The sequence below is a fragment of the Salvia hispanica genome, chromosome 3, assembly GCF_029641045.1.
Source record: "Salvia hispanica isolate PSC_SH4W2 chromosome 3, Shi_PSC_v1, whole genome shotgun sequence".
In the NCBI taxonomy this organism is placed as follows: Eukaryota; Viridiplantae; Streptophyta; class Magnoliopsida; order Lamiales; family Lamiaceae; genus Salvia; species Salvia hispanica.
Window position 1 is genome coordinate 35,224,383 of NC_142694.1, and position 24,832 is coordinate 35,249,214.

The following is a 24,832-nucleotide window of genomic DNA, read 5'->3' on the forward strand; positions in this document are numbered from 1 at the left end:
GCCGTCACCTTCGCCACCGCCGCTGCCTCGCCAGTTTTTCTCCTTCCTCTCCGTTTCTTCTTCTCCTTTTTTTTTCTTGCGAATCTCTCACGGCCTGCTACGCGCCGCCGCCCGCCCCGCCTCCCTCCCTCCCTTCGCTTGCACGACGACACAGTTCGCCCGCACGCCTTGCCTCGCCGTCCACCGCCCTGATTCACCACCCACTTGCTTCCTCCACACTCGCCACTGCGCCACACTTCATAACACTCTCGGCCAGCAGCTGCCCACCGCCGCCCTCTCCTTTCCTCATCTCTCTTTCCTCCGACCACCGCCGTCACCTTCGCCACCGCCGCTGCCTCGCCAGTTTTTCTCCTTCCTCTCCGTTTCTTCTTCTCCTTTTTTTTTCTTGCGAATCTCTCACGGCCTGCTACGCGCCGCCGCCCGCCCCGCCTCCCTCCCTCCCTCCGCTTGCCCGACGACACAGTTCGCCGGCACGCCTTGCCTCGCCGTCCACCGCCCTGATTCACCACCCACTTGCTTCCTCCACACTCGCCACTACGCCACACTTCATAACACTCTCGGCCAGCAGCTGCCCACCGCCGCCCTCTCCTTTCCTCATCTCTCTTTCCTCCGACCACCGCCGTCACCTTCGCCACCGCCGCTGCCTCGCCAGTTTTTCTCCTTCCTCTCCGTTTCTTCTTCTCCTTTTTTTTTCTTGCGAATCTCTCACGGCCTGCTACGCGCCGCCGCCCGCCCCGCCCCCCTCCCTCCCTCCGCTTGCCCGACGACACAGTTCGCCGGCACGCCTTGCCTCGCCGTCCACCGCCCTGATTCACCACCCACTTGCTTCCTCCACACTCGCCACTACGCCACACTTCATAACACTCTCGGCCAGCAGCTGCCCACCGCCGCCCTCTCCTTTCCTCATCTCTCTTTCCTCCGACCACCGCCGTCACCTTCGCCACCGCCGCTGCCTCGCCAGTTTTTCTCCTTCCTCTCCGTTTCTTCTTCTCCTTTTTTTTTCTTGCGAATCTCTCACGGCCTGCTACGCGCCGCCGCCCGCCCCGCCCCCCTCCCTCCCTCCGCTTGCCCGACGACACAGTTCGCCGGCACGCCTTGCCTCGCCGTCCACCGCCCTGATTCACCACCCACTTGCTTCCTCCACACTCGCCATTACGCCACACTTCATAACACTCTCGGCCAGCAGCTGCCCACCGCCGCCCTCTCCTTTCCTCATCTCTCTTTCCTCCGACCACCGCCGTCACCTTCGCCACCGCCGCTGCCTCGCCAGTTTTTCTCCTTCCTCTCCGTTTCTTCTTCTCCTTTTTTTTTCTTGCGAATCTCTCACGGCCTGCTACGCGCCGCCGCCCGCCCCGCCCCCCTCCCTCCCTCCGCTTGCCCGACGACACAGTTCGCCGGCACGCCTTGCCTCGCCGTCCACCGCCCTGATTCACCACCCACTTGCTTCCTCCACACTCGCCACTACGCCACACTTCATAACACTCTCGGCCAGCAGCTGCCCACCGCCGCCCTCTCCTTTCCTCATCTCTCTTTCCTCCGACCACCGCCGTCACCTTCGCCACCGCCGCTGCCTCGCCAGTTTTTCTCCTTCCTCTCCGTTTCTTCTTCTCCTTTTTTTTTCTTGCGAATCTCTCACGGCCTGCTACGCGCCGCCGCCCGCCCCGCCCCCCTCCCTCCCTCCGCTTGCCCGACGACACAGTTCGCCGGCACGCCTTGCCTCGCCGTCCACCGCCCTGATTCACCACCCACTTGCTTCCTCCACACTCGCCACTACGCCACACTTCATAACACTCTCGGCCAGCAGCTGCCCACCGCCGCCCTCTCCTTTCCTCATCTCTCTTTCCTCCGACCACCGCCGTCACCTTCGCCACCGCCGCTGCCTCGCCAGTTTTTCTCCTTCCTCTCCGTTTCTTCTTCTCCTTTTTTTTCCTTGCGAATCTCTCACGGCCTGCTACGCGCCGCCGCCCGCCCCGCCCCCCTCCCTCCCTCCGCTTGCCCGACGACACAGTTCGCCGGCACGCCTTGCCTCGCCGTCCACCGCCCTGATTCACCACCCACTTGCTTCCTCCACACTCGCCACTACGCCACACTTCATAACACTCTCGGCCAGCAGCTGCCCACCGCCGCCCTCTCCTTTCCTCATCTCTCTTTCCTCCGACCACCGCCGTCACCTTCGCCACCGCCGCTGCCTCGCCAGTTTTTCTCCTTCCTCTCCGTTTCTTCTTCTCCTTTTTTTTTCTTGCGAATCTCTCACGGCCTGCTACGCGCCGCCGCCCGCCCCGCCCCCCTCCCTCCCTCCGCTTGCCCGACGACACAGTTCGCCGGCACGCCTTGCCTCGCCGTCCACCGCCCTGATTCACCACCCACTTGCTTCCTCCACACTCGCCACTACGCCACACTTCATAACACTCTCGGCCAGCAGCTGCCCACCGCCGCCCTCTCCTTTCCTCATCTCTCTTTCCTCCGACCACCGCCGTCACCTTCGCCACCGCCGCTGCCTCGCCAGTTTTTCTCCTTCCTCTCCGTTTCTTCTTCTCCTTTTTTTTTCTTGCGAATCTCTCACGGTTTCACACCACCGCCGGAGGATTTTGGCGAGTCTGCACTGCCTGGTAGCCGCCTCTGTTGTACTTCTCTCTTCTTCCTCTTCTTTTTCGTGTTCACACCTTTCCCCCCCTATCTCTCTCGCCCCGTATCCGTCACTTTCTCGTAGCCAATCGCCGCCTTGCCGCCACTGCCCCGCCTCCATCAGCCTTGCCGCCTTCGTCACCCATCGTCGGAGCTGTCGCCGGATTCGAAGATTCCTGCTTTGCTGCAATAAAAAATAAAATCATCAGTAAATCAATCAATAAAAATTCAGCTTCAATTAAAGGGGTATATATAGGTGTTTTATCTTGTTTGAGAAGCCAATATTTCATTAGATCAATTTTTTTGTCCAATAATATTTGCCTTTTTTTTGTCCAATGATTGTCATTTCTCAAAATGACTAAAAGGATAAATAAAATAGCTTTACACTTTCCCTCCAAAAAGGACAAAAATGACTTTTCAATAAACCGCCACTTTAGATTGGTAAGATTATAACGTGCCACTGAAATTGAAAATTTCATAGGAAATGGGCTAAATAATCATGGTGATATACTTGAACATGCATAGTTTGATAATTTTCTTGCTATTAACCATTAAAAAAATTGATGTTGTATACAGCTTGATTATTTGCAATATCTTGGATATTGACCCGAAATTATTTAAATAAATAAAGAGACATAATTTAAAATAATCACCATTTATAAATATATTTTTATAATACTAATATAACATTATAAATTACTCCTGTCGAAATTTAAGTAAAATAATGTATTTACTGTGCTAAATTAAAAAACAAGAGAAGGAAAAAATGTAAGGAAAACCGAAAGCGGAGAAACACGTGTCGCTCAAAACCTAGTATAAAACGAGGCGCACTCGTCTCTAAAATATCTGCTTCTCCTCTTTAAACCCCAATTCACTTTCTAGGGTTTTTGAGGATTCCTTTTTCTCTGCCGCTCTCTCACTCTATTCACATCATCTGTTATGGGTAAATCAAGCAAGAAGGTCGCTAAGGTGAGAATCAACGTTTGTGTTATTCATCTGCTGTTGCTTTCGTTGAATTCCGTTTGATTTTTTGTTTTAATTACGACTTTTTTGTAGGTCGAAGCAGCTGCTGTCGTCGCTGCTCCCACCAAGCCTTTGAAGAAAGGTTTGTTTTTTAATTCGTCGTATTCGTCATCGTTGATTTGCTGGTTTACCTATGCTTTTTATGGCGTGTGATTTTTTTTGGTTGTTGTTAGCTTTGACTGGAGTTATGGATTTGATTGTAGATTGAGTTATTCTATGTGGTTGTGATTGTTTCTGATAGGCTAGAGAGACTCTTTGGGTATAGTTATTGGTTTGATTGTAGATTGATTTACTCTATGTGGCTGTGATTTTTTCTGGCAGGCAAGAGAGAGGCAGAGGATGATATTAAGAAGAAAGTGGTGAGTGCTAAGAAACAGAAGGTGGAAGAAAATAAGGTGGAGGCCAAAATTGAGAAGAAGGTCCTTAAGAAGAAGGTCGAGTCTTCTTCTTCTGATGACTCTTCTTCTGAAGATGAGCAACCTCCCAAGGTTTATCCCCATACCTCATTTAACATAATACTATTGTATTTCTTACTCGTATAATATTTAAAAATCTGATGATTTGTTTAGTTAAGTTATGATTTTTACCTATTAAACATTTGGAGATTATTGTATATATATTTAGTTGGGTCTGTTATTTGGCTAGGCTAAGGCACCGCCTGCCAAGAATGGGTCTTCTAAGTCAGACTCGGAGGAAAGCAGTGGTTTAGAGGAAGATGTTCCGAAGAAAGCCCCTGCTGCCGCAAATAATGGAAAGGCAGCCAACAAGAAGCAGCAGGAGTCGAGCGATGATGATTCTTCCTCTGAAGATGAGAGCAGTTCTGATGAGGATGTCCCTGCAGCTAAGGCTCCTGTTGCTGCGCCTAAGAAGGCCCCTGCAGCTGCTGCCAAGAAGAAAGAGGAGTCCTCTGATTCCTCTGAAGATGATAGCAGCTCTGATGAGGATGTTACCCCAGCCAAGAAACCTGCAGCCCCAGCTAAGAAAGCAGCTGTACCTGCAGCAAAGAAAGATGAGTCATCATCCGAAGAAGAGTCCAGTTCTGATGAGGATGATGCTCCGGCCAAGAAAGCTCCTGTGACCGCCCCTGCTGCAGCCAAGAAGAAAGAAGAATCCCCTGATTCTGAGGATGATAGCAGTTCTGATGAGGATGATGCCCCAGTCAAGAAAGCAACTCCAGCTCCAGTTAAGAAGGCAGCCGCCCCTGCCAAGAAAGATGAATCTTCGTCTGAGGAAGAGTCTAGTTCTGATGAGGATGATGCTCCGGCCAAGAAAGCTCCTGCTGCAGCTCCCAAGAAGAAAGAGGAGTCCAGTGATGAATCTGATTCAGAAGAAAGCTCTGATGAGGAAGTAAGTGCATCCTGCATAGTCTGTTTCTGACTTTTTACAGCTTTCAAATATATTTTATTTTCCAATGACTTTTTACATGCTTTCAGAGATTTGTATTTTTGCTTGTTCGTAAAAGTCGTCTCAGTATTGTCTTGCTGCATACTTGATCCATATTGCTTTGTTTCTGATTGATGCTTTAATTTGGTTATTAGGCAGTACGAAAAAGTAGTAGTAATATATTTTCTCATTCATTCATTATGTTTTGCAGGAAGCACCCAAGGCTGCTTCATTGAAGAGACCCACTGCAGATGCTAAAAAGGTACTGCTGGTTTGACACCGTTCTTGTTCATTCTTCATTTCATTTATCAACTGTAGTTTTGCATGCAGTACTGAAGGAAGTCTAGTATAAATTGCTTATTAATGATATGCAGGCCAAGGAGGAAAGTTCTGATGATGATAGTGATGAGAGTTCTGAAGAAAGTGATGATGAACCTCAGAAAAAGAAGATTAAAGGCCAAGTATGTTGATACTATCTTTTTGCTATATTGTTTAATTACAGTTGAAATTTTTTTATTAGGTTTTAGTTCATATTGACATATGATATGATTATAGGCAAAGAAGGATTCCAGTTCCGAAGAGTCCTCTGAGGAAGATGAGTCTTCAGAGGAAGAAGATGAAAAACCTGCCAAGACTCCCAAGAAAACAGTAATGGCCAATCTTACTCTTCTACTGTGTTTTCACTTGACTGTTTCACATGGTCTTGTCATGGCTATCTATCCATACATGACTTTTATTTTGTTATGCAGAGTGGAGATGTTCAAATGATGGATGTTGACAATACTGTGAGTGATGTTCTTTCAGTATTTAATACAATTTGCTGTCTTATGATCTAAACCAACACACCTGTTCTGTTTTGTTTCTATCATATAACCTATAACTAATTCCTAATTTCATATTTGTGCAGCCCAAGACACCTTCCACACCCAATTTGCAATCTGGAGGTTCAAAAACTCTATTTGTAGGAAACTTATCCTTCTCTGTCGAGCAAGCTGATGTGTGAGTTCCTTATCCTCAAGTTATTAAATAATTATTGTTATGTAGTTTCTTTGACGATTATTTTTTTCAGTGAGAACTTCTTCAAATCTGCTGGGGAAGTTGTAGATGTCCGTTTTGCTATGGGTCAAGATAATTCATTCAGGGGCTTTGGTCATGTTGAGTTTGCTACCGCAGAAGCAGCAGCAAAGGTAAATTTCTTTACTGATGCACATGTAGATAGATTTACAGAGTGTAAAATTTGAGACTAAAATTACTGTCTAAAAACGATGTAGGCATTGGAATTGAATGGTCAAGAGTTGTTGGGTCGTGGAGTGAGACTTGACCTTGCTAAAGAAAGGGGTGCTGCCACTCCGTTCAGTGGGTATGAGTGCATCAATACTTTTCTGCAGTACCTACTTTCTCCAGCTTATAGTTTGTTCTGAGATAATAACTTTTATTGTTTTATAGTGGCCGGGATTCACAATCCTTCCAGAGGGGAGGAGGAGCTCAGGGACAAACAGCATTTGTTCGTGGCTTTAACAAATTTGACAGTGAAGACCAGGTAATTCTTGGCATGTCCATATTAGTTTACCTGAGTACTTGATCTCCCTACAAAGATAAAAAATTGTTAATAATGATGAATTTGCAGATTAGGAGCGCCCTGGAGGAGCATTTCAGCGAATGTGGCGAAATCACCCGAGTTTCCATCCCCAAAGATCAAGAGGGTGGTGTGAAAGGGTCAGTAGTCTCTCTCTCTCTCTCATCTTCTGCATCTGCTTGTTATGATTTCACAAGGTGCTAATGGTGCTATTGGTTATTTCTTCAGTATTGCTTACCTTGATTTCAAGGAAGGAGATGGCTTCAACAAAGCTTTGGAGCTAAGTGGATCTCAACTCGGTGACAGCACCTTGTATGTTGATGAGGCCAAGCCAAGGGATAATAATGCTTCTGGGGGCGGTAGAGGCTTTGGAAGAAGTGGCGGTCGGGACTCTGGTGGCCGATTCGGAGGTGGCGGGCGCCGTGGTGGTGGCCGTGGTGGTCGGGACTCTGGTGGTCGTTTTGGTGGCGGTGGTAGAGGAGGACGTGGATTCGGCAACAAACCCAGCTTTACTCCATCTGGTATGTAAACCTTTTTTTTGCATCAGAACGGGACATAGCTTTTTAGTCTCTACTGATTGTTGGAAATTTTTGCAGGAAAGAAAACCACATTCAGCGATGAGTAGACGTTGCCATAATTTCTGAAGTATTTATGAAGTCTATGCTGAGTTTTGTTTATTTACTGTTTTAGGCATTATAATTTTTATTTTCGTGTGGATCTGGATCTTGTAAGCTTTATGCTTAAGACAATTTATTAAGGTGCAAATTTTTATATATCTTCATAGTATTAATTATTTGGGCATTGCTATCTTAATTATTAAAGGCCTTTTTGGTTCTTTATTTATCGAACCACAATTCGTTATAATTTGTGGTGTGTGATTCTTGCATTTACAACACCAATTTTGGGTGGTTCTATGATAATGGAATCCTTATTTTCTATAACAGCAAACAACTCAATTATTCTCTCATCTTATTTAACTATGAACATTTATTTTCCTAACTCTTGTACACAAATCACCAACTCAAGTAATATGAAACGGATGTAGGGTTTGTACATGTGGGCATAAAGATTAGTCATTAGCCTGCACAATTACTTTATTGAAGCTAAACTAAAAATCGAAGTTTCTGAAAACCTCACCAACATCCCAACATCCCAATCTGTCCAATTTATTTTTCGAAATTCTACACTGATTTACAAACGCGCATCCTAATGGAATTACGAACGAAGCATCTGCTAAAAAGTTAGGAGTAATATACATAGGTTCTGTGAAAAAGTTGATACTATAATGGGTTTTTACATTTGCACTGCTATCTCTTGAAGAGAAATCGATAGCAATAGATAAAAGCAAAACGTCTAACCCTGAAATCCTCTGGCAGCCAAGAAAGCTTTCAACGACGAATCTTTTTCCTGGGCATTTTTAAATGATGCTCTCCTCCCATGTCCTGATATTCATGTTAGAGTGCATCATGTTCACCATAAATGTAATAAAAAGTTGATATTAACCATAGTGTGTGGTTCAACATGTGCATTATCAACTCTTTGGATCACATTTACACATACTCATGTTTTCGACTGTGCATATCTAACAAACATATTTCTCGTTTCGGCAATTAAAATTATTGTTCTTATGATTAAAAGTGACTATTTTTATGAATAAAAATTGTTGTTTTATGAATACAAGTGATAGAAATTCATCTAACATACTGTTCTAAGTTCTCTTTTTCTTAAAGAAGAAAACCTGATTTGGAGAATCTCAAAGTTATTAACATTTTAAAGGAAACAAGAACCAATAGAGATGCTAAAATAGTACTCTACTCACCAGGTAGTATCCATTCAAAATCCAGCTCAACTAACTTCTGGACACTCTTCAATTGTTCAGTAACTGCCAAACATACGAAACAGGAGGAAAGTATCGTTCAAAATGATGCATGTACGATAGTGATGTGATTTCAAAAGACGAAAAACTAGTTTAATAAGTAGATTGGAAAAGAATTGGTCAAGCTGGCTTTATTCATATGAATCAGTTGAACTAGCAACCGTTTCTGTTCATGAACCAGCTCCATACTGGCCATGAATCCAATTCAGTGAACAGAAGATAATCTAATTGTATTGGTCTAGTATGCTCCATCCAAATTCATCCATCAGAAGATGGTCACCGGTAAAGAGGATCCTCCTAGTTTTGTCGAGTAAGCAGACGGAACCCTGTCATTATAAGGTGAGAAATTCTGGCTTGAGTTGAAGCAGAAAATCATCATCAACAACAAGGAAACACGAACTTGCAGTGGATTAATCATGATAAACCGACATATTCAACATGTTACAAAATATCTGCTCACTTTTGTGTGTCCTGGGGTGTGTATAAGTGTGATGTCGCTGCCAAGGGTCCACGGGCCATTTCCCTCTAGCTTGATCTCCACATCAGCTGTCGAATCACATACCTGGTGATGTTACCATTGCAATGAATTTCTTCTAGATTCAACACCACTCTACTTCGAGAGAAGCACAAAGATGCTAACAGATATACAAAAAAGAAAAAGAAAAAGAAAAAAGAAAGGCACGAGAGCGCAGCATATTATCTGGCATATGGCATTAGACCATATTGGAGAAATGGACATGAAAAGAGGATCTGTGTGACAAAGGTAGCATCTCTTTTTCCATTATTCCGTTTTCATTTCATTTATAACTACTATGCTCTGTCTATACCACCTACTGCTAGAGTTGAAAAAAAAATGTACAAATAGATGTACAATATAATTTATCAGGATCCTCGAGAAAAAATGTGGGAGTGTGCGCTCGTGTCAATATCATTGAAATTTCTTCGAAAATTTAATCATCTTACCTCTTCCGAATGAATAATCCTAGAACAACCCAGCTCCTTTGACCACTTATCATGATCTGCAACATCATCCCTGAAAGTGGAGTAGAAACATCAAATATATGAGAATTGGTATATATGAACGAATTGTGACTCATATGTAGCATACCTGTGGGTGAGAAACATGAAGCGAACTCCACCCATCTTCTTGATATTGCTGGCGAGTCTCTCCGTGTATCTAGGGCTACAAATTCGAAGTAAAAATGTAACTGTACACTGCTTTCAAAAATTTAGTACTCCTTTAACTGGAAATGCATCTTCACGAGAAACAAGTATACCACAAGTGAGAGTACCTGTCTATTAATATATTCCCTTCAGGTCGTTGAACAAAATAGGATGTTGCTCCATATGATTTTTCAGAGTGGTAACCACAGTGGTACACTCCCTGAAATCAATTAGTTAGTGCCAAGTGAAGATTATGTTAATAATGGACATGCAAAAAATATATTGATTATTATTAATAAGACAGACATGCACACTGCTAGTTAATCCCAATGGTGAGTCACCTCATGTTTGTAGAAAACTTTGTTCATGTATATCTAAAAGTAAAAGAGTTGAGCCATGGTAACTGAACTCCGTGTCAGTTGACATTGTTAACTTTCTGATTCTATATGCAAAACTCACACCAATTCAATACCCCCAACTATTGGAAACATGACTATTGTACAGGTACAATCTACCAATTCAATACCCCCAACTATTATGAAAAAAATACATGAATAAATCCATGACGTACCTGAATTTTGTCCTCATTAATTGGACTTGGGAATGTTTTATGAACTGCTAAAATATCACGAGGGGGCTGTTCTGTGTGGATCGAGTTTGTCGGACAAGAAAGTAATGCCTAGAATCAAATGGCAGACAGGTCTGATCAATATGAAACTATGCATGGCATAAAATTAATATAACAAGCGCATCTAAGTAACAGCTGATGTTGAAAATACACTGTCATATTTTGGATCTCATATTTTGTAACATATGCCTTAACATATCCCTGCTTACTGCCGATAATTGTAACTCTACTGATTAGATGGGATATAAGTTGTCTTGTGAATATTAGAAATGCAATTTTGTCACTCCTCATTTTCAGCTGGAATACAATTTCAGTCTTGCCACATGGTTGCACACCCTCCAAAAAAAAGTCAGCCTAGTTCTTTCCAAATTAGATTTCTTAAGAGGGTCTAAATTTGCATCTTATGTCTCCTACTCATTAGTTTTGGGTTTCTCTCTTGGACATTAAAATCCTAGATGTAAGTTAATCAAGTAATACAACATAGGATAAGAGAGGACCATAAGTTTAACCAATAAGACGACCCCACTGTTTCATATTTACAGCATTGATGTTTAAGCACTCTAGACTCCACAGTGTTCAATGTTCATATTGATAGTCAACACCATTATGATCAAACTAGACGGTCAAATGAGATCCATAAATTTAAATACCTCAGAGACTTAATAGAACATACACTATGGTTAGACTTTCTGAACAGTCTGCAGCGAGAAAGTTACCTGAAGAGCTCTGATTCTCTCTTCGTGGCATGTCGGCTGTTGAAGTACTGCAGACATGCCATCCTGTCGTTTGAATATCTCCTGAAGCAAAAAACTTGCTTGGTCATAACCAACAAAACCATGTGTATTTACTCAACAAACTAAAAGTTATCATTTCATTGCCGTGGTCTGTTTCCTGTATGTCTGCAGTGACAGTTTCAACTTGGAAGGACTTTTATCTTCGTCGCACTTTTCTACTGAAATGTTCTACTACATTGAAGACTTTTAGTCTTACCACCATCTCATAAGTTTTAAGTAGCCTAGCCTAAGACTATATTGTGATTTCAGAAATTACAAAACGTGAAGCTCAACAAATTAAATCATAGACTTTCATATAGTATGAATTTTCAAGTCCATAACTTCTTAAACATGAGCTAAAATTATCCACAGAATTGTTACCGGAGCCATCCATCGACAGGTGTCACAATCTATGCATGTATTATCTGCAACATAAATACATTCAATTCTTTGTTACGTAAGCTCAACTAATCAGAAATAACTAAACCAAAAAAATCAGCAATAATAAACCTCTACCAATTTTGAAATAAAAAACAATTACTACCTCTGTCCCTGAAAATTTGATACAGTTTACTATTTTGGTCCGTCCCTGAAAATTTGATATACTTTACTTTTACCATTTTTGGTAGTGGACCTCATATTCCACTAACTCATTCCTACTCACATTTTATTATAAAACTAATACTTTAAAAGTAGGACCCACAATCCACCAACTTTTTCAACTCACTTTCCATTACATTTCTTAAAACCCGTGTCGGGTCAAAGTGTAGCAAATTTTGGGGGACGGAGGCAGTAGTTATTTTCTCAATACTCTTAGGATGTGAATGGTATTATTTGATAAGAGGCTGGAAAAGCCCAAACACGATAGGCATCAGCGACAGTTGCATTTATTATGACAATTTAATCTTCACAACATTTACTTCACAGTTCCACAACACACAATATAAATCAGAGAGATTTGAGAACTAGTGTTACTTTGCAAGTCAATCAGCACAAAATCAACGGTATACACAGAAGAAAAAAAGTTGAGTTCTCTGTCCAATTTTCTTCACCATGTAAACATAATTACAGATGTACAAGTTGCAGCCGGATGTGAAATACCCTCCCGATCATAAAAATTGAAGTGAAATGCAGCTCAGTAACACACAAAGCATATGCGATTCGATAAAGTATGTAGAACTGGTATGAAATACAGCTCAAAAACAGAAAATTGATATGAAATGCAGCTCAGAAACAGGTAAAGTATATATGATTCGGATCGTACCGACGAACAAGTCTCCGTCGACATTTTGGGGACGTCGAACTCTCCTACTCTTGGAGAAAGCGCTGGACGAAGCTTTGATACGCAAAATCGAAGACGTCAGCACCGCCGCCGCCATTTTCACGGAACAAATCAAACGAAATGCGAAATTGCAATTTGTAGGTGTGGGAGAGATGAAGAAGTTAACTGTTTTGCCACGGCTTCTTTCTAAACCGCCATAATTTTCTTCAAATATGCATTAGCAGAATATTAAATTTGGGATTTATCTGAAATCCGCGAACACGATTGATTATATGTAGAATTTATAATTTGGGTATTTATAGAGTGGATCTCGTGAATTTCAATAAATAGTAGTAGATAAAATATCAATAAGGTAAGCTCGTCATTCTGTTATCATATCATAATTTTCGTGATTTTTTTGACATTAACATAGTATATTACAAATATCATCACAATGACACGAGTATTTCAACATACGAATTTGATATCAATATAATATATTACAAATATCATCACAATGACATGAGTATTTCAACATATGAATTTGATATCAACATAGTATATTACAAATATCATCACAATGACATGAGTATTTCAACATACGAAAATATCAAATCATTTTTATTGATATTTTTACATGCATTATATTGAAATTCTTTGATACGTTTATCGATAAAAAAATCTGCTATCAATATATACGAAAATTGAAATGAAAATGATCAAATTTCATCGTCCAAACATCGTTCGAACACATATAATTGAGATCTTATTAGAATTCCTATAAAATTATCTTTAATTTAATATACATTCGTAGGTGCATGACAATACACACACAGTATAATAAATTTAACAATAGTGATAGATTCATAAAATAAAACTTTAAAATTTTCTTCTTGCTCTCTACAATTAAGATGCACTATACTCAGTCATGACTAACTCTACCTCATCTGTCATCCCACGACCATCTATGAAACACATTGTATTGATATAATTAGAAATTTATGAACTTTGAAAATGTGTAAAACAAATGCACCATTTGTCATAAATGAAACAAATATACCTAAATTAACATATACTCCCTCTGTAGCAAGATAAATCCTTTTAAACTCGCGGCTAAGAGTGCGTGCATTAGTGCATAAATAACTTTTGCTTTACAAGTGCAAGTTGCATGTTCGCGTGCGTGCACTTCTCACCGTTTCTCTATTCTCCTTAACTAATTTACCAGAATTGAATCTCCATCCTTGAATTGGATCATATTTCCACCCTAAAATCAGAACGCAGCTCAAAATCGGTGAGCTACAATCGAAATTTTTTTCAACCTTACCCTACCTATCTTTGTTGTCGTCTTCTTCATCATCACTACCGCCGTTTTTGAGCTCATACTCATTTATCGATTCACGGTTTTGCTTTTTCTCCAATTTGTCAAGCTCAAAGCTCAAATTCAATCCACAGCTGCTGAATTCGTCTAATTCATGTTATCCGCTGCAAATTAATGGTTTTGCATTCTTCGGCCACACACACTTCACTTCTTCGCTGCGATTTCTCACAGAGGAAAACCCTACATCTCCCCCAATTACCTCTCCTAGGTCTTTGTCCTTGCGCTTCAGATTCTCACATTTGCCGGAGGAGGAGAGGTGGAGTCGTTAAAAATGTAGGATGGGCTATGTTTCAAGCTCAATCTCGCGTCAATGTCGGAAAAAACATTGTATTGAAGCGGTTTTCCGATGAGGGTGAGTTGAACAGTCAATCTACATCTGATTCGAGCATTAAAGCTAGTAATTGTTACAGCACAAGTTTTGGGGAGGATCCTATTGTGAATAAGCTGAGGAGTCAGCTCGGGGTCATCCATTCTATTCCATATCCGCCCATAAATCGCAGTATTATCGGCCTACTTGGTTTCTTCTTTTTTGTTGGTGTTGTATTCGAAAAGGTATGGGCGTGGAGGAAGGCGGATGCGAGGAGTGGTGGCAGTAAACGCGGGAGTCAGCAGAAGGTGTCGTTGTTCCTCGAGAAGGAATTGCAGAGGAAAGAGTCGGTGGAATGGGTGAATATGGTGTTGGGGAAGCTGTGGAAGGTGTATAGAGGTGGGATTGAGAATTGGATAATTGGATTGCTGCAGCCTGTCATTGACAATCTGAAGAAGCCGGATTATGTGCAGAGGGTGGAGATCAAGCAGTTCTCTATGGGAGATGAGCCGTTGTCTGTTAGGAGCGTCGAGCGCAGAACCTCGCGCCGTGCTAATGACCTGCAGTGAGTTTTACCCCTTGCAATACATGTTTACTCTCAGTTATATGAAACTATTATCACATATGATTGATCTCTCGCAATCTGTGTGTAATAAGGTGATTGAGAATGGGCAGAATCGAATGTTTCTCGTCTTTTAGAGTTCTTGTTGTGCAGTTATTGAGAATTGTTTGAGTTGTGCAAAGGGAATGAGTATATTGGTTTATGCATTGGAAATCAACTTTATCAACCCTTTGAATACATGTTCATTCTCAGTTATATGAAACCTTGTGTAATAAGGTATTCAGAATGGGCAGAATTGATTGTTTCTCGTCTTTTAGAGTTCTTGTTGTGCAGCTATCAAGAATTGTGTAAGTTATGTCAACGTGAATGACTATGAGTATGTTGGTTTATGGACTGTATATAAGCCCCCTCATACCCTCATTTTTACTGATAACCAAATAGATGCTAAATTTATAAATTGAAAGTTCCAACTTTTTGGCATCATACTCTCTAAGTTTTCTACAATCAAGTTCATATCCATTATAACCCAATTCATGATAAACAAAACCTTCTGGTGTTATGGACTTTCAGACCTCTGTAAATCTAATATTTTATGTGCCAATATTAGTTGGGACTTTCCATGCCTAACCTTGGCATCTTCTCAACTTTGACAAGGAATGGAACTCTAATTAGTTTTGTATGTGCACTTTTGAAGAAATGGAATAGTGAGAAGAATCTTTCAAATTTTTTGGTGATTTATCAACATTTACCCACAATCTGTAGTTATTTTGTATGATACATATATTTCACTCCGAATGCGTATTGAATGTTGATTTTTTTTCTTGGTAAAAAAGATACCAGATAGGCCTCCGGTACACTGGTGGTGCGCGTATGCTTCTACTCTTGTCACTTAACTTTGGCATCCTTCCCATTGCTGTGCCTGTCGGTGTGCGAGACTTTGACATTGACGGGGAACTATGGGTTAAACTGCGACTTATACCAACAGAGCCATGGGTGGGAGCTGTATCGTGGGCTTTTGTCTCTCTTCCAAAGATAAAGTTTAAGTTATCACCATTTCGCTTGTTTAATTTAATGGGTAGGTTATTTCAGCTTCTCCATCGAATTTTCTCTCAATAATGGCATGTCATATAACCATCATGAATTGTGAGTATGCTTTGTAAAGCTATGAAAAAATCTACAGATGAGCAATTGAATTTTTTAGAAATCACTCGGAAAAACTGATTTAAGCATTATGCGTAAACCTTTTACGCTTTGTCATTACTGAAATGTACTCATAATCAATAATACTTGGTTTGTTGACTTTGTTTGAGTTTACAGAAATGAAAAATAAAGTTACAGTTCCTTAGACTCAAGGCTAGATTAATCTCTTTGCATAATCACGCCATACCCAGGAGGATAAACTTTATTGGTTTAAAAGATTATATCATTCATTTGTCGACATAGGATAAAGAAGAAAAATGCATAAATTAGTTTCTATGTGATGGAAGTAGGGGAGTTTTGTACTAAAGATTCCAGTTTCTTGCTTTCTATCGTTATGTTTAGCAAAACTCTCTATTCTGCTTAAATTATTTAGATCACTGTTGATCCAAGCTTTAGAAATATAATGTCTACGAATAAGTGTTGCATCTGAAACTTTGTTCATTTCATATATCAGATTCCTTAATATATTTTGCTTCTAATGGTGTTTTCTGTGTTGGTGCTCGGGGAAATATTCAGCAATTCCCGTACTTTCAATGTAAGTGATGTTCTCCAAGCTTTCTGGATTATGTCTGTTTCAACTTTATTTCTGTTCTTCATCTCAGCTATAAAACACTTATGCAGGTTTTTGACAAAACTTCTCACGGAGGACTTACCAAAGCTATTTGTGCGTCCCAAAAAGATAGTTATTGATTTTCAGAAGGGAAAGGCTGTTGGACCTGTTCCCATGGACTCCAAATCTGGAGAAACTCAAGAGGGAAACAGTAACTTTGCAGGAGAATTGTCCGTGACACTTCTGGATGCTCGGAAACTTAATTATGTATTCTATGGTATTTTGCTCATTCCAATGCTAAGTGGAACATTTTAATGGTCAGTAGATAAATTTTCGTTTATAGTCACAAATTCTTGTCCCACAATTTAACAGGAAAAACAGATCCATATGTTATTTTAAGATTGGGAGATCAAGTTGTACGTAGTAAAAAAAACAGCCAAACTACAGTTATCGGGCCTCCTGGCGAGCCAATCTGGAATCAAGTGAGCTCTTTACCTGTTCTAGATCTGATTTGCATGGTTTCACAAGGAGATGCCATGGATCAATTACTGATATCCAGCTTTTTACATCTTCCAGGATTTTGATATTTTAGTTTCCAACCCTAAGAAGAATAAATTGTCAATCGAAGTAAGGGATTCTCTTGGATTCACAGACCTAACCATAGGTACTGCAGAGGTAAAGCTCTTAGATTTGTAGGCGAACACATTTGTTTGTTTCCACTTTGGGAAATTGGCATGCCGCAAATTAGAATCTCAAAAATAATTATGATACTCCTATTTCATTGTACAGTTTCTGTGATGTTTATTGAATTTTGTTTTTCTGGAAAGGTAAACTAATACTCCGGTTTTAGTACATAGATACACTCCCCTCTATCTATGTACAGTTGTGGTTCCTAAAGTAAAATCGAGACTTTTAAGGAGTTTTAAGCACAGCTCTGGAGTTGCTTTCACAGCAAGCTGTATAAGAATGAAAAAGATTATGTAGGCCTAATTTCCTTTCCATACCACAATATATTCAAACAGTATTGCTTAAGTAGGGAGATGATGGTTATTTAGTTATTCATGTATATATCCACTATCAGTGAAGTGAACAGTCTACGGTTAGAAGGAAACTTTGTTCTAGTTAGCATCCACTTCGTCCATTAAGGTCTTGCTAACATCATAACCAAGAATATTTACTTTTTTTGCAGATTGATCTTGGATCTCTGAAAGATACAGTTCCTGCAGACAGGATAGTTGTACTTCGAGGAGGTTGGACTCCATTTGGAGATGGATCGACCGGAGAAATTCTGCTGCGTTTGACATACAAAGCATATGTTGAGGATGAAGAAGATGAAAGGTCCAACAAAGTACTCGCAAATACAGAGGCATCCCAGAACAACTTGTCTGATTCTGATGAACCAGATTTCGCAATTCCTAAACGTGCAGAGGAATACGTAGTTGCAACAGATACCGAGTCTTTCATGAACGATCTAGCAGCACTGTTAGTAAGTGAGAAGTTCCGAGGTATAGTAGCTTCAGACACCACGAATAACAGGTCTCCAGATGACAGAGCCAACAATGGTGCATCTGAACCAAATGATGGAGCCAACAACGGTGCTTCTGAACCAAACAACACCGTTTCTGTGTCTGGACAGCAAACTCCAGCTAATGGTTCTGGTGGTTCTCAAGGTATGAATAGACATTTCCTTGGTGCGTGTTTTCTTAAATTGGTCTTCTTTTTTTCAGAATATGTTGTTAATTCAGAAGCAACTGGCATCTCTCATTTTCAGGATCAAGTTTATTTTGGCTTGCTATTGTTACAAGTATCACTGTCCTTGTAGCGTTGAACGATGGCTCCTCGGGTTTGTTCAATCCTTGATGTGAGTGGTCTCACATTATTAATCGCCCCAACTGAATTTACACAACTATTAAAACGTTGCAATTACAACATCCCAATTCTTTAGCAGCCAAATGACGCTGTTTCACTGGTACATGCTGTACAAATTTCGTAGAACATAATTGAGGATGTTTAAATTGTAACGCCTCGAAAGCGTGTTTTAATTGCAAAGTAGGTACTGATTGTGTTATCTGCTGCAAATAACCCAAATATGTTTTTTCAAAGATTCTGACAAGTGCTCCCTTTTCCTGTAGGAACCAACCATTGAAGCTCTATTTCAGTCATCTTGTATTTCTTTGTTAGTGAGGTGTTAATATTAGAGGATCCTATACATTTTGAGTACATATAGTTTTATCTTTATCTTATTATTGTTAAAGAAGCTGCCTAAATTTGGAATTTTCTGTGATTGATGAATGATGATGTTGAGTATATACATTTTGTGTGATAGGTTGGTGAAGACTGCATAAGGTGGTGGAGAAGAGAGTAGACGTAGACTGCTTTTCCTATTGGTAACTAAGTGAAGCTATTGTTATTAGGTAGAAGCAATGTTTGTCAATCCTACATATTCTTTATTATAGATAGTCACCATATAATTCTTTATTAAAATTGTTTATAGAAAAACACACAAATGAGCATATATTGCTAATTTATTTTTCATAAAAAAGTAAAGCTAATTTTTTGAAAAAAAAGGAAATTCAAGCAAATAAGATAAATGAAAATAAAAAACAATAAAACACTTCTCCTCCAATTAATAGGATAATTAAAATATCATTATTGATTCTTTTTTCATTAAAAAATGAATATGGCATTTGAAAAAAATATAAAAATTTAATACTGATAAATTGACATTCTAATAAATAACAAAAATAAGTTATGTACACTAAAAATCAATTACTATTGCAACTTTGTTTTTCACCATTCATCCAAACAGAGATGCAAGACTAATACAAGATCCAAAGATAAAATTTCTCTTGTAGTTGATGCCAAAACCACCAAGTGTACTGAAAGTAATTACATCCAAAATTCTCCATCACATTCGCAGCATCATCAGTTAAATCTGTTTCAAAACAAAATTTCCAGACAGGATTCCAGAATCATGATCATCAAAAACATCAATACACTAATCCAAACATCTTAAAGAGCACCTAGCAAGTCACAAATATAGGAGTCCATCAATATGCTTAAAGAAAAACCAGACTTTGGAGCCTTCTGATCTGCAACAAACAACAGAGAGAAACATGTCAATAAGATGCATTTCATCTTGCTCCATACGAAAACGAAAGCAGTATCAAGCTTCAATACAACATAAGAACAAGAAAAATACTACTCAGTCCCTGTTATGGCAAATCATAAGTTGTTCACAAGAAGGATTCTTTCATTTAAATGAGCTTAAAATTTGGAATGCTCAATGCCATTCAGTGTAAGATTTCTATTGCAACAAGCTGTATATTGGCCAAACCCTAATTCTTTAAAATTAATCTAAAAAACAGAACTGATGCATGATTTCCAATTATTGAAGTTACATAACAATAAATCAAATCACAGTATGCAGTTGGAGATTATATCAAGCATTCATAATAGTAAAGCAACACATTGTTTTTATACTCTCTTAAGATTCACATGTAACATAATATTCATGGTTATGCATATCATCATCCAAAACAACGGATATAACAAATAAACGACTGCAACCTTGGTCATATACCTGTTTAAACATATTGTGCTTCCTTCATTTTCCTAGGCGGTTCATCAGATCAAGCCTTTTAAGCTTCAAGCGAAGCTCCTCAGCCTTGAGTTCCCTCAACTGATCTTCAAGCTTCTGCGCATCCTCTCGCCCAATCAAAACACATTGTTTCATGGTAATATTGGAACTAATGAAATCAAATGGTGAACACAAGAGCGGGTATGCAGTCTGAAAATCATCAACTCCAATCTCCATCTCCATCTTCAGTGTTTGTCTTGTTGGTATATCATGTTCTTCATCACTTTGGTCATCCACTTGCTTCCCTAGTCTACCCAAATCTTTCTTTACATTGTGTCTATCAACTCTTTTGTTCTTCTTAGATTTCTTGTCTTGTTGTCCATGCTCATCTACTAGTTTCCCTTCTTTCAATAACTCTTCTTCTTCTTCTTCTTCTTCTTCTTCTTCTTCCTCCTCTTGCTTCCCTTCTTTAGCCAAATCTTTCTTCACATCATGTCCATCAATTCGTTTTTGCTTCTTAGATTTCTTGCTTTTTCGCTCATGCTCATCTACTTGTTTCCCTTCTTTCAATAATCCTTCTTCTTCTTCCTCTTGTTGTTTCGCCAAATCTTTCTTTACATCATGTCCATCAACTCGTTTTTGCTTCTTCGATTTCTTGCGTTCATGCCCATCTACTTGTTTCCCTTCTTTCAATATCTCTTCTTCTTCTTCTCCCTCTTGCTTCCCTTGTTTAGCCAAATCTTTCTTTGCATCATGTCCATCTACTCGTTTTTTCTTCTTAGATTTCTTATCTTGTTCATCTACTTGTACCCTTTCTTCCATTAACTCTTCGTCTTCACCAGCTTGCTTAACTGGTTTCAAAACTTCAACACACTCATCCACTAGTTTTGTTTTCCTCGCCTTCTTGGTTCTTTCACCATTCCCATTGACCTGTTTCCGTTTGCTAAATTTCTTGTTTCCCTGTTCATTCCCCTTCACCTCTTCCATCACTATTTCCTTCTTCTTGTTTCCCTCATCATTCTCCTCCACCTGTACATCTTCCATCACTGTTTCCTTCTGTCCATCACTCCCATCCCCTTGCTCCCACTTCTTCTTCTTCTTCTTCTTCTTCTTCTTCTTCTTGCTTCCTTCCCCATTTGCTTCGGCCATGCTTCCGTCACCAGTTGCTTCGGCCAGTTCCCTCGTTTTCTTGCTTCCTTCACCATTTGCTTCGGCCAGTTTCCTCGTTTTCTTGCTCCGTTCACCATTTGCTTCGGCCATGCTTCCTTCACCATTTGCTCTGGACAGTTCCCTCGTTTTCTTGCTTCCTTCACCATTTGCTTCGCCCATGCTTCCTCCACCATTTGCTTCGGCCAATTTCCTTATGCTGAGAATCGTGTTGGCTGCATCATTCACCTCGCCTTCCTCCGATGCCACATCAGCACCATCGCTCTCGCCTCCTTCCACCGCTTCTCCATTCCCATGCTCCGGCTTCCCCATATCCTTGCTGTCTTCACCGTGCAAAACCGCATTACCTCCATCACCATCACCGACGTCCCCTTCTTCAATCCCGTTCTCCCCCTTCTTCGCTGTATCACTCTCTTCACCTTCCTCACGCATTTGATTCCTCTTCTTCTTACTCTTCTTCTTCCTTCTATTGCTTCCTTCATCCTTCTCAACCACCTCCCAATCCCCATCCACAGACTCACCCTTCCCCCCTTTCTCCTGCACAACGCCGCTCTCAATTCCCTCACCCCTCTCATCTCCCCAAAGCCCCTTCGACAGCTCAAACACAGCCAATTCATGATTATCCGCCAAATCAACCCTTCCCCCATTCAACCTCGCTCTCTCCAAATTGGACTCGAACTTCTTCTTCAAACTCCGAATCTTCTCCGACACCTGAACCTTCGTGTACCGATTCGACAGACCCCCCTCGACGAATTGGTGAAACTCCGCCCACTTATTGTTCCGCCCATTCACCCAGAAAGCGGCGAGGCCGTTCAGCAGCGAAATCACGTCGCCGTCGCTGAACACCTTGGACGCGGAGCTCTTCTTCTTCTTCTTCTCCGTGCTGAGCTTCTGCGAGGGCACGATGAGGAACCCCGACGCGGACGGAGAGGAGCACGCGGAGTCGCTTTCGAAGGGCTCGGGTGCTGGCTTGGGCTTCTTCGGCGTCGCCGCTGCCTCTAATGGCTTGGTGGCGGCCGGAATTCGCATACCGTTTGCACGGGTCCTTGTTTGCATAGGATTCTAGGTTTTAGGCCGCCGTAGAAAGCGGCGGAGCGGAGGAGTAATAGATCGAGAGATAGAGGGATGAACAGTCCCAATAGTCAAATATTGTTTTTTTAAACTTTAAGGGCACGTTTGGTAGCTATGTCATGTTTCGACTAAACATGATACCATTATGATAGTAATCATAGTTTCGATTAGTTAATTTACATATATTGGGTGTTTGGTAGATTAAGATAATTGTGAGTTATCTTATTGTAGTGTTTGGTACAATAAGTCATAAGTAAAGATTAAAATTATGATTGTCAAAATTATCCTCATTAGTTTAAGTTAATTACTAAACTATCATCATTTTACCCTAATTATTCCTATAAAATCGTTTTGTTTAAAATTAACATCTTTTCAAGCTAAACTCCTTATAAAAAGGATAGATTGGATATTTCACTCAATGAAATACCAAATTGCTCAATTAAATATAAAAAATTGCTCAATTAAATATAAAATTAAATTATATTTTCAATTACTAAACTGAATTTAAGATTAAACAATTGAATTTAATATTAAATTTAACTTTACAATCATTCCGTCAAAATTAAGATAAACTAAAACTTCCAATTATTTAATTAAATTGAATAATAATTGAATGAAATTTACTATTACGAACTAAAATACAGACTAAATTACAAACTTATAAGATTAAAGTGGAATATCAATTTTCCATCAAAATAAAAAATAAAAAATTAAAAAATTAATAAAAAGTAAGCAAATAGTATTCATTTTCAATTAAATATATTAGTGATATTACTTTTAATTGGAAATGCCTTACAATTTCATTATTCGGTTTCCACTGCCTTATGTAAATTAAGTCACCTTAAAGGACAAATACTACGACTAAAATGATAAAATTTGAGAAACAAAGAGAAGAATAATTAATATGGAGTGTATATAGAAAGCTAAGTAAATGTTTCAGAATGATTTAAGGCGAAGGGTAAAATAGTCATAAAAATTTTGATACTTTCTAAGTGCATTAAATTTGATTGTAAAATCTGATTATGGCCAGCCATAATGTGGCCATTTAGCACCACTCTTATAAAAATTAGCATCTTTATATCAAAAAACTTATATTTATTTTGGTATTCTATTTTTGTGAGCATTAATAATTTTGGACAAATTTTATGAATAATCAATTATTATTTTGGACAAATTCTATATTTTATCAAGTACCAAATTTTATATGTTCAATTTTTTTGAAGTTTAAAGCGTTTGTGGATTGAACAACATCGTATATTTATGTTCAAAACAAAAGCAATTGCCTTCAAGTATTACGTAATTATAAGTATAATATAATATAATGTAAATAAAGTAATATAATGAGAATATAATACGATTTAATGTAAAGTAATATAACGAGAACATAAAGTAATATAATGAGAATATTATAATATAATATAATGTAAATAAAATAACAAAGTAATATGATTTAATAGGAAAATGACGTCCTTCAATACAACAACTAAGTAAAATTGATGGGTTAGAAATTTTGATGGGTAAAATTGTATTTTGCTAACTTAACTAGGCTTCCATGATAAATAACATAGGATTTTGGGTAGTTACAAATATGACTAAAACATAAGATTTTCAGTGGGCTTTGTGCGGGCCGGAAATAAAACACGGGCTACTATGTTTGGTAACATAACTACCAAACACACAAATAAACCCAGATTAATCTCTTATCTAGGCGAAACATAGCTACCAAACGGCCCCTAAGTGTTATTTACTTCTCACTATTTTACTAATTTTATGGGTAGGGTTATAATTATAAAGCCAAGCTATCAAGTATAAACTTAGGTTAAGCTTGAAGATATTAATTATGAATTTTGATCAAATTTTAAAATTAGTTTTAAATATTAGTATAAATTTTATATTACTTGTGTTATTATTTCCTACCTCATTCAACAAGATATTTTAGGCAAAAATTTATCTAGTTGAGCAACGTGAAATGTTTATGATATTTTAGGCTATTTTTTAAGTTCGTGACAAGTAGGATGAAAAACCACGTGAAAGCTATGTTGATGTTGTTGTGCAAGTAGGATTAAAAAAAGTTGTGTACGTTAGCAAGTTATAGTGCTTGATCCGACGAGAAAAATAAGTAAATAACACAGATAATGTAAAGTTTGTAATAATTTAGACTGAGCTTAAAGTTTATAAAAAATATTAGATGTCTAGATTTAGGTCAAAGTTCGCGATTTTAAAAACCAATATTCCTTCAAAACTAAATAGCGAAGATTCAAGGTTTTCGGCTGTCATTAATTTAACGTGAATTGAGCATTAAGGAGTAAAATAGCTCGCCTACAATTATATTAAATTTATATATACAGTTTTATAGTACTTACATTTTATTTTATGATTTTGACCACCCATTTTAATCAACTATATTTATATGTAATCTACTAGTGATACTTTATGATATACTCGAATTTGTATCGTGGCTAGAAAATTTACTATGGAGAAATTGATCATCCATCAATCAAATTTATGATTTTAGCAACCCATTTTAATCAACTATATTTATTATGTAAGAGCATTCCCAATGGAGGTGGCGAATTCTCGGCGATAAATCGCCGGTTATCGCCGAATTATCGCCGGCCATTGTGGCGAAGTCGGCGATAATTCGGCGATAATGTTGCCGTTGCTTCGCCGAGTGGCGTTCTAACGCCGGATTATCGCCGAGCGATCGC

At 39.3% G+C, this 24,832-nt stretch overlaps 4 protein-coding genes across 14 annotated transcripts; 2 read left to right on the plus strand and 2 right to left on the minus strand.

Moving 5' to 3' along the window:
- Positions 1–3,451: 3,451 nt before the first annotated feature.
- LOC125211155 (uncharacterized) lies at positions 3,452–7,380 on the plus strand. Its single transcript, XM_048110862.2, has 15 exons — positions 3,452–3,594; positions 3,682–3,730; positions 3,970–4,136; positions 4,294–4,995; positions 5,243–5,293; positions 5,406–5,492; positions 5,587–5,679; positions 5,781–5,816; positions 5,939–6,030; positions 6,101–6,218; positions 6,303–6,391; positions 6,478–6,571; positions 6,659–6,747; positions 6,836–7,128; positions 7,204–7,380. The coding sequence occupies exons 1-15, from the start codon at positions 3,565–3,567 to the stop codon at positions 7,230–7,232; spliced, it is 2,019 nt and encodes a 672-aa protein (XP_047966819.2). The 5' UTR covers positions 3,452–3,564; the 3' UTR covers positions 7,233–7,380.
- Positions 7,381–7,814: 434 nt separating this feature from the next.
- LOC125211156 (metallo-beta-lactamase family protein) lies at positions 7,815–12,581 on the minus strand. 2 transcript variants are annotated; one of them, XM_089068038.1, is made up of 10 exons: positions 12,313–12,581; positions 11,430–11,473; positions 10,992–11,072; positions 10,219–10,326; positions 9,776–9,867; positions 9,592–9,666; positions 9,447–9,516; positions 8,944–9,045; positions 8,427–8,489; positions 7,815–8,049 (listed from the first exon to the last, which is right to left on the minus strand). In XM_089068038.1, exons 1-9 carry the CDS (start codon positions 12,425–12,427, stop codon positions 8,475–8,477), a joined length of 702 nt encoding a protein of 233 aa, XP_088924164.1. In that variant the 5' UTR covers positions 12,428–12,581; the 3' UTR covers positions 7,815–8,049; positions 8,427–8,474. The 2 variants fall into 2 exon arrangements, 1 of the variants encoding a protein (XP_088924164.1); XR_016136943.1 differs by lacking the exon at positions 7,815–8,049 and adding an exon at positions 8,645–8,809 and having other exon boundaries at positions 8,425–8,489; positions 12,313–12,578.
- Positions 12,582–13,461: 880 nt separating this feature from the next.
- Positions 13,462–18,813, plus strand: LOC125214534 (uncharacterized). Of its 9 annotated transcripts, none has more exons than XR_007175131.2 (10): positions 13,462–14,559; positions 15,390–15,631; positions 16,273–16,291; positions 16,378–16,583; positions 16,679–16,788; positions 16,883–16,981; positions 17,496–17,976; positions 18,078–18,167; positions 18,439–18,491; positions 18,633–18,813. XR_007175131.2 is itself a non-coding variant. In XM_048115601.2 (9 exons), exons 1-8 carry the CDS (start codon positions 13,802–13,804, stop codon positions 18,164–18,166), a joined length of 2,004 nt encoding a protein of 667 aa, XP_047971558.2. In that variant the 5' UTR covers positions 13,462–13,801; the 3' UTR covers position 18,167; positions 18,633–18,813. The 9 variants fall into 9 exon arrangements, 3 of the variants coding, with proteins under 3 accessions (XP_047971558.2, XP_047971554.2, XP_047971556.2); XR_007175132.2 differs by having other exon boundaries at positions 13,463–14,559; positions 18,078–18,355; XR_007175134.2 differs by having other exon boundaries at positions 13,463–14,559; positions 18,078–18,275.
- Positions 18,814–19,195: 382 nt separating this feature from the next.
- LOC125214533 (uncharacterized) lies at positions 19,196–22,182 on the minus strand. Of its 2 annotated transcripts, XR_007175130.2 has the most exons (3): positions 19,890–22,182; positions 19,330–19,398; positions 19,196–19,241 (listed from the first exon to the last, which is right to left on the minus strand). XR_007175130.2 is itself a non-coding variant. In XM_048115596.2 (2 exons), the coding sequence occupies exon 1, from the start codon at positions 22,107–22,109 to the stop codon at positions 19,914–19,916; it is 2,196 nt and encodes a 731-aa protein (XP_047971553.2). In that variant the 5' UTR covers positions 22,110–22,182; the 3' UTR covers positions 19,196–19,398; positions 19,890–19,913. The 2 variants fall into 2 exon arrangements, 1 of the variants encoding a protein (XP_047971553.2); XM_048115596.2 differs by having other exon boundaries at positions 19,196–19,398.
- Between the last annotated feature and the right edge of the window lie 2,650 nt (positions 22,183–24,832).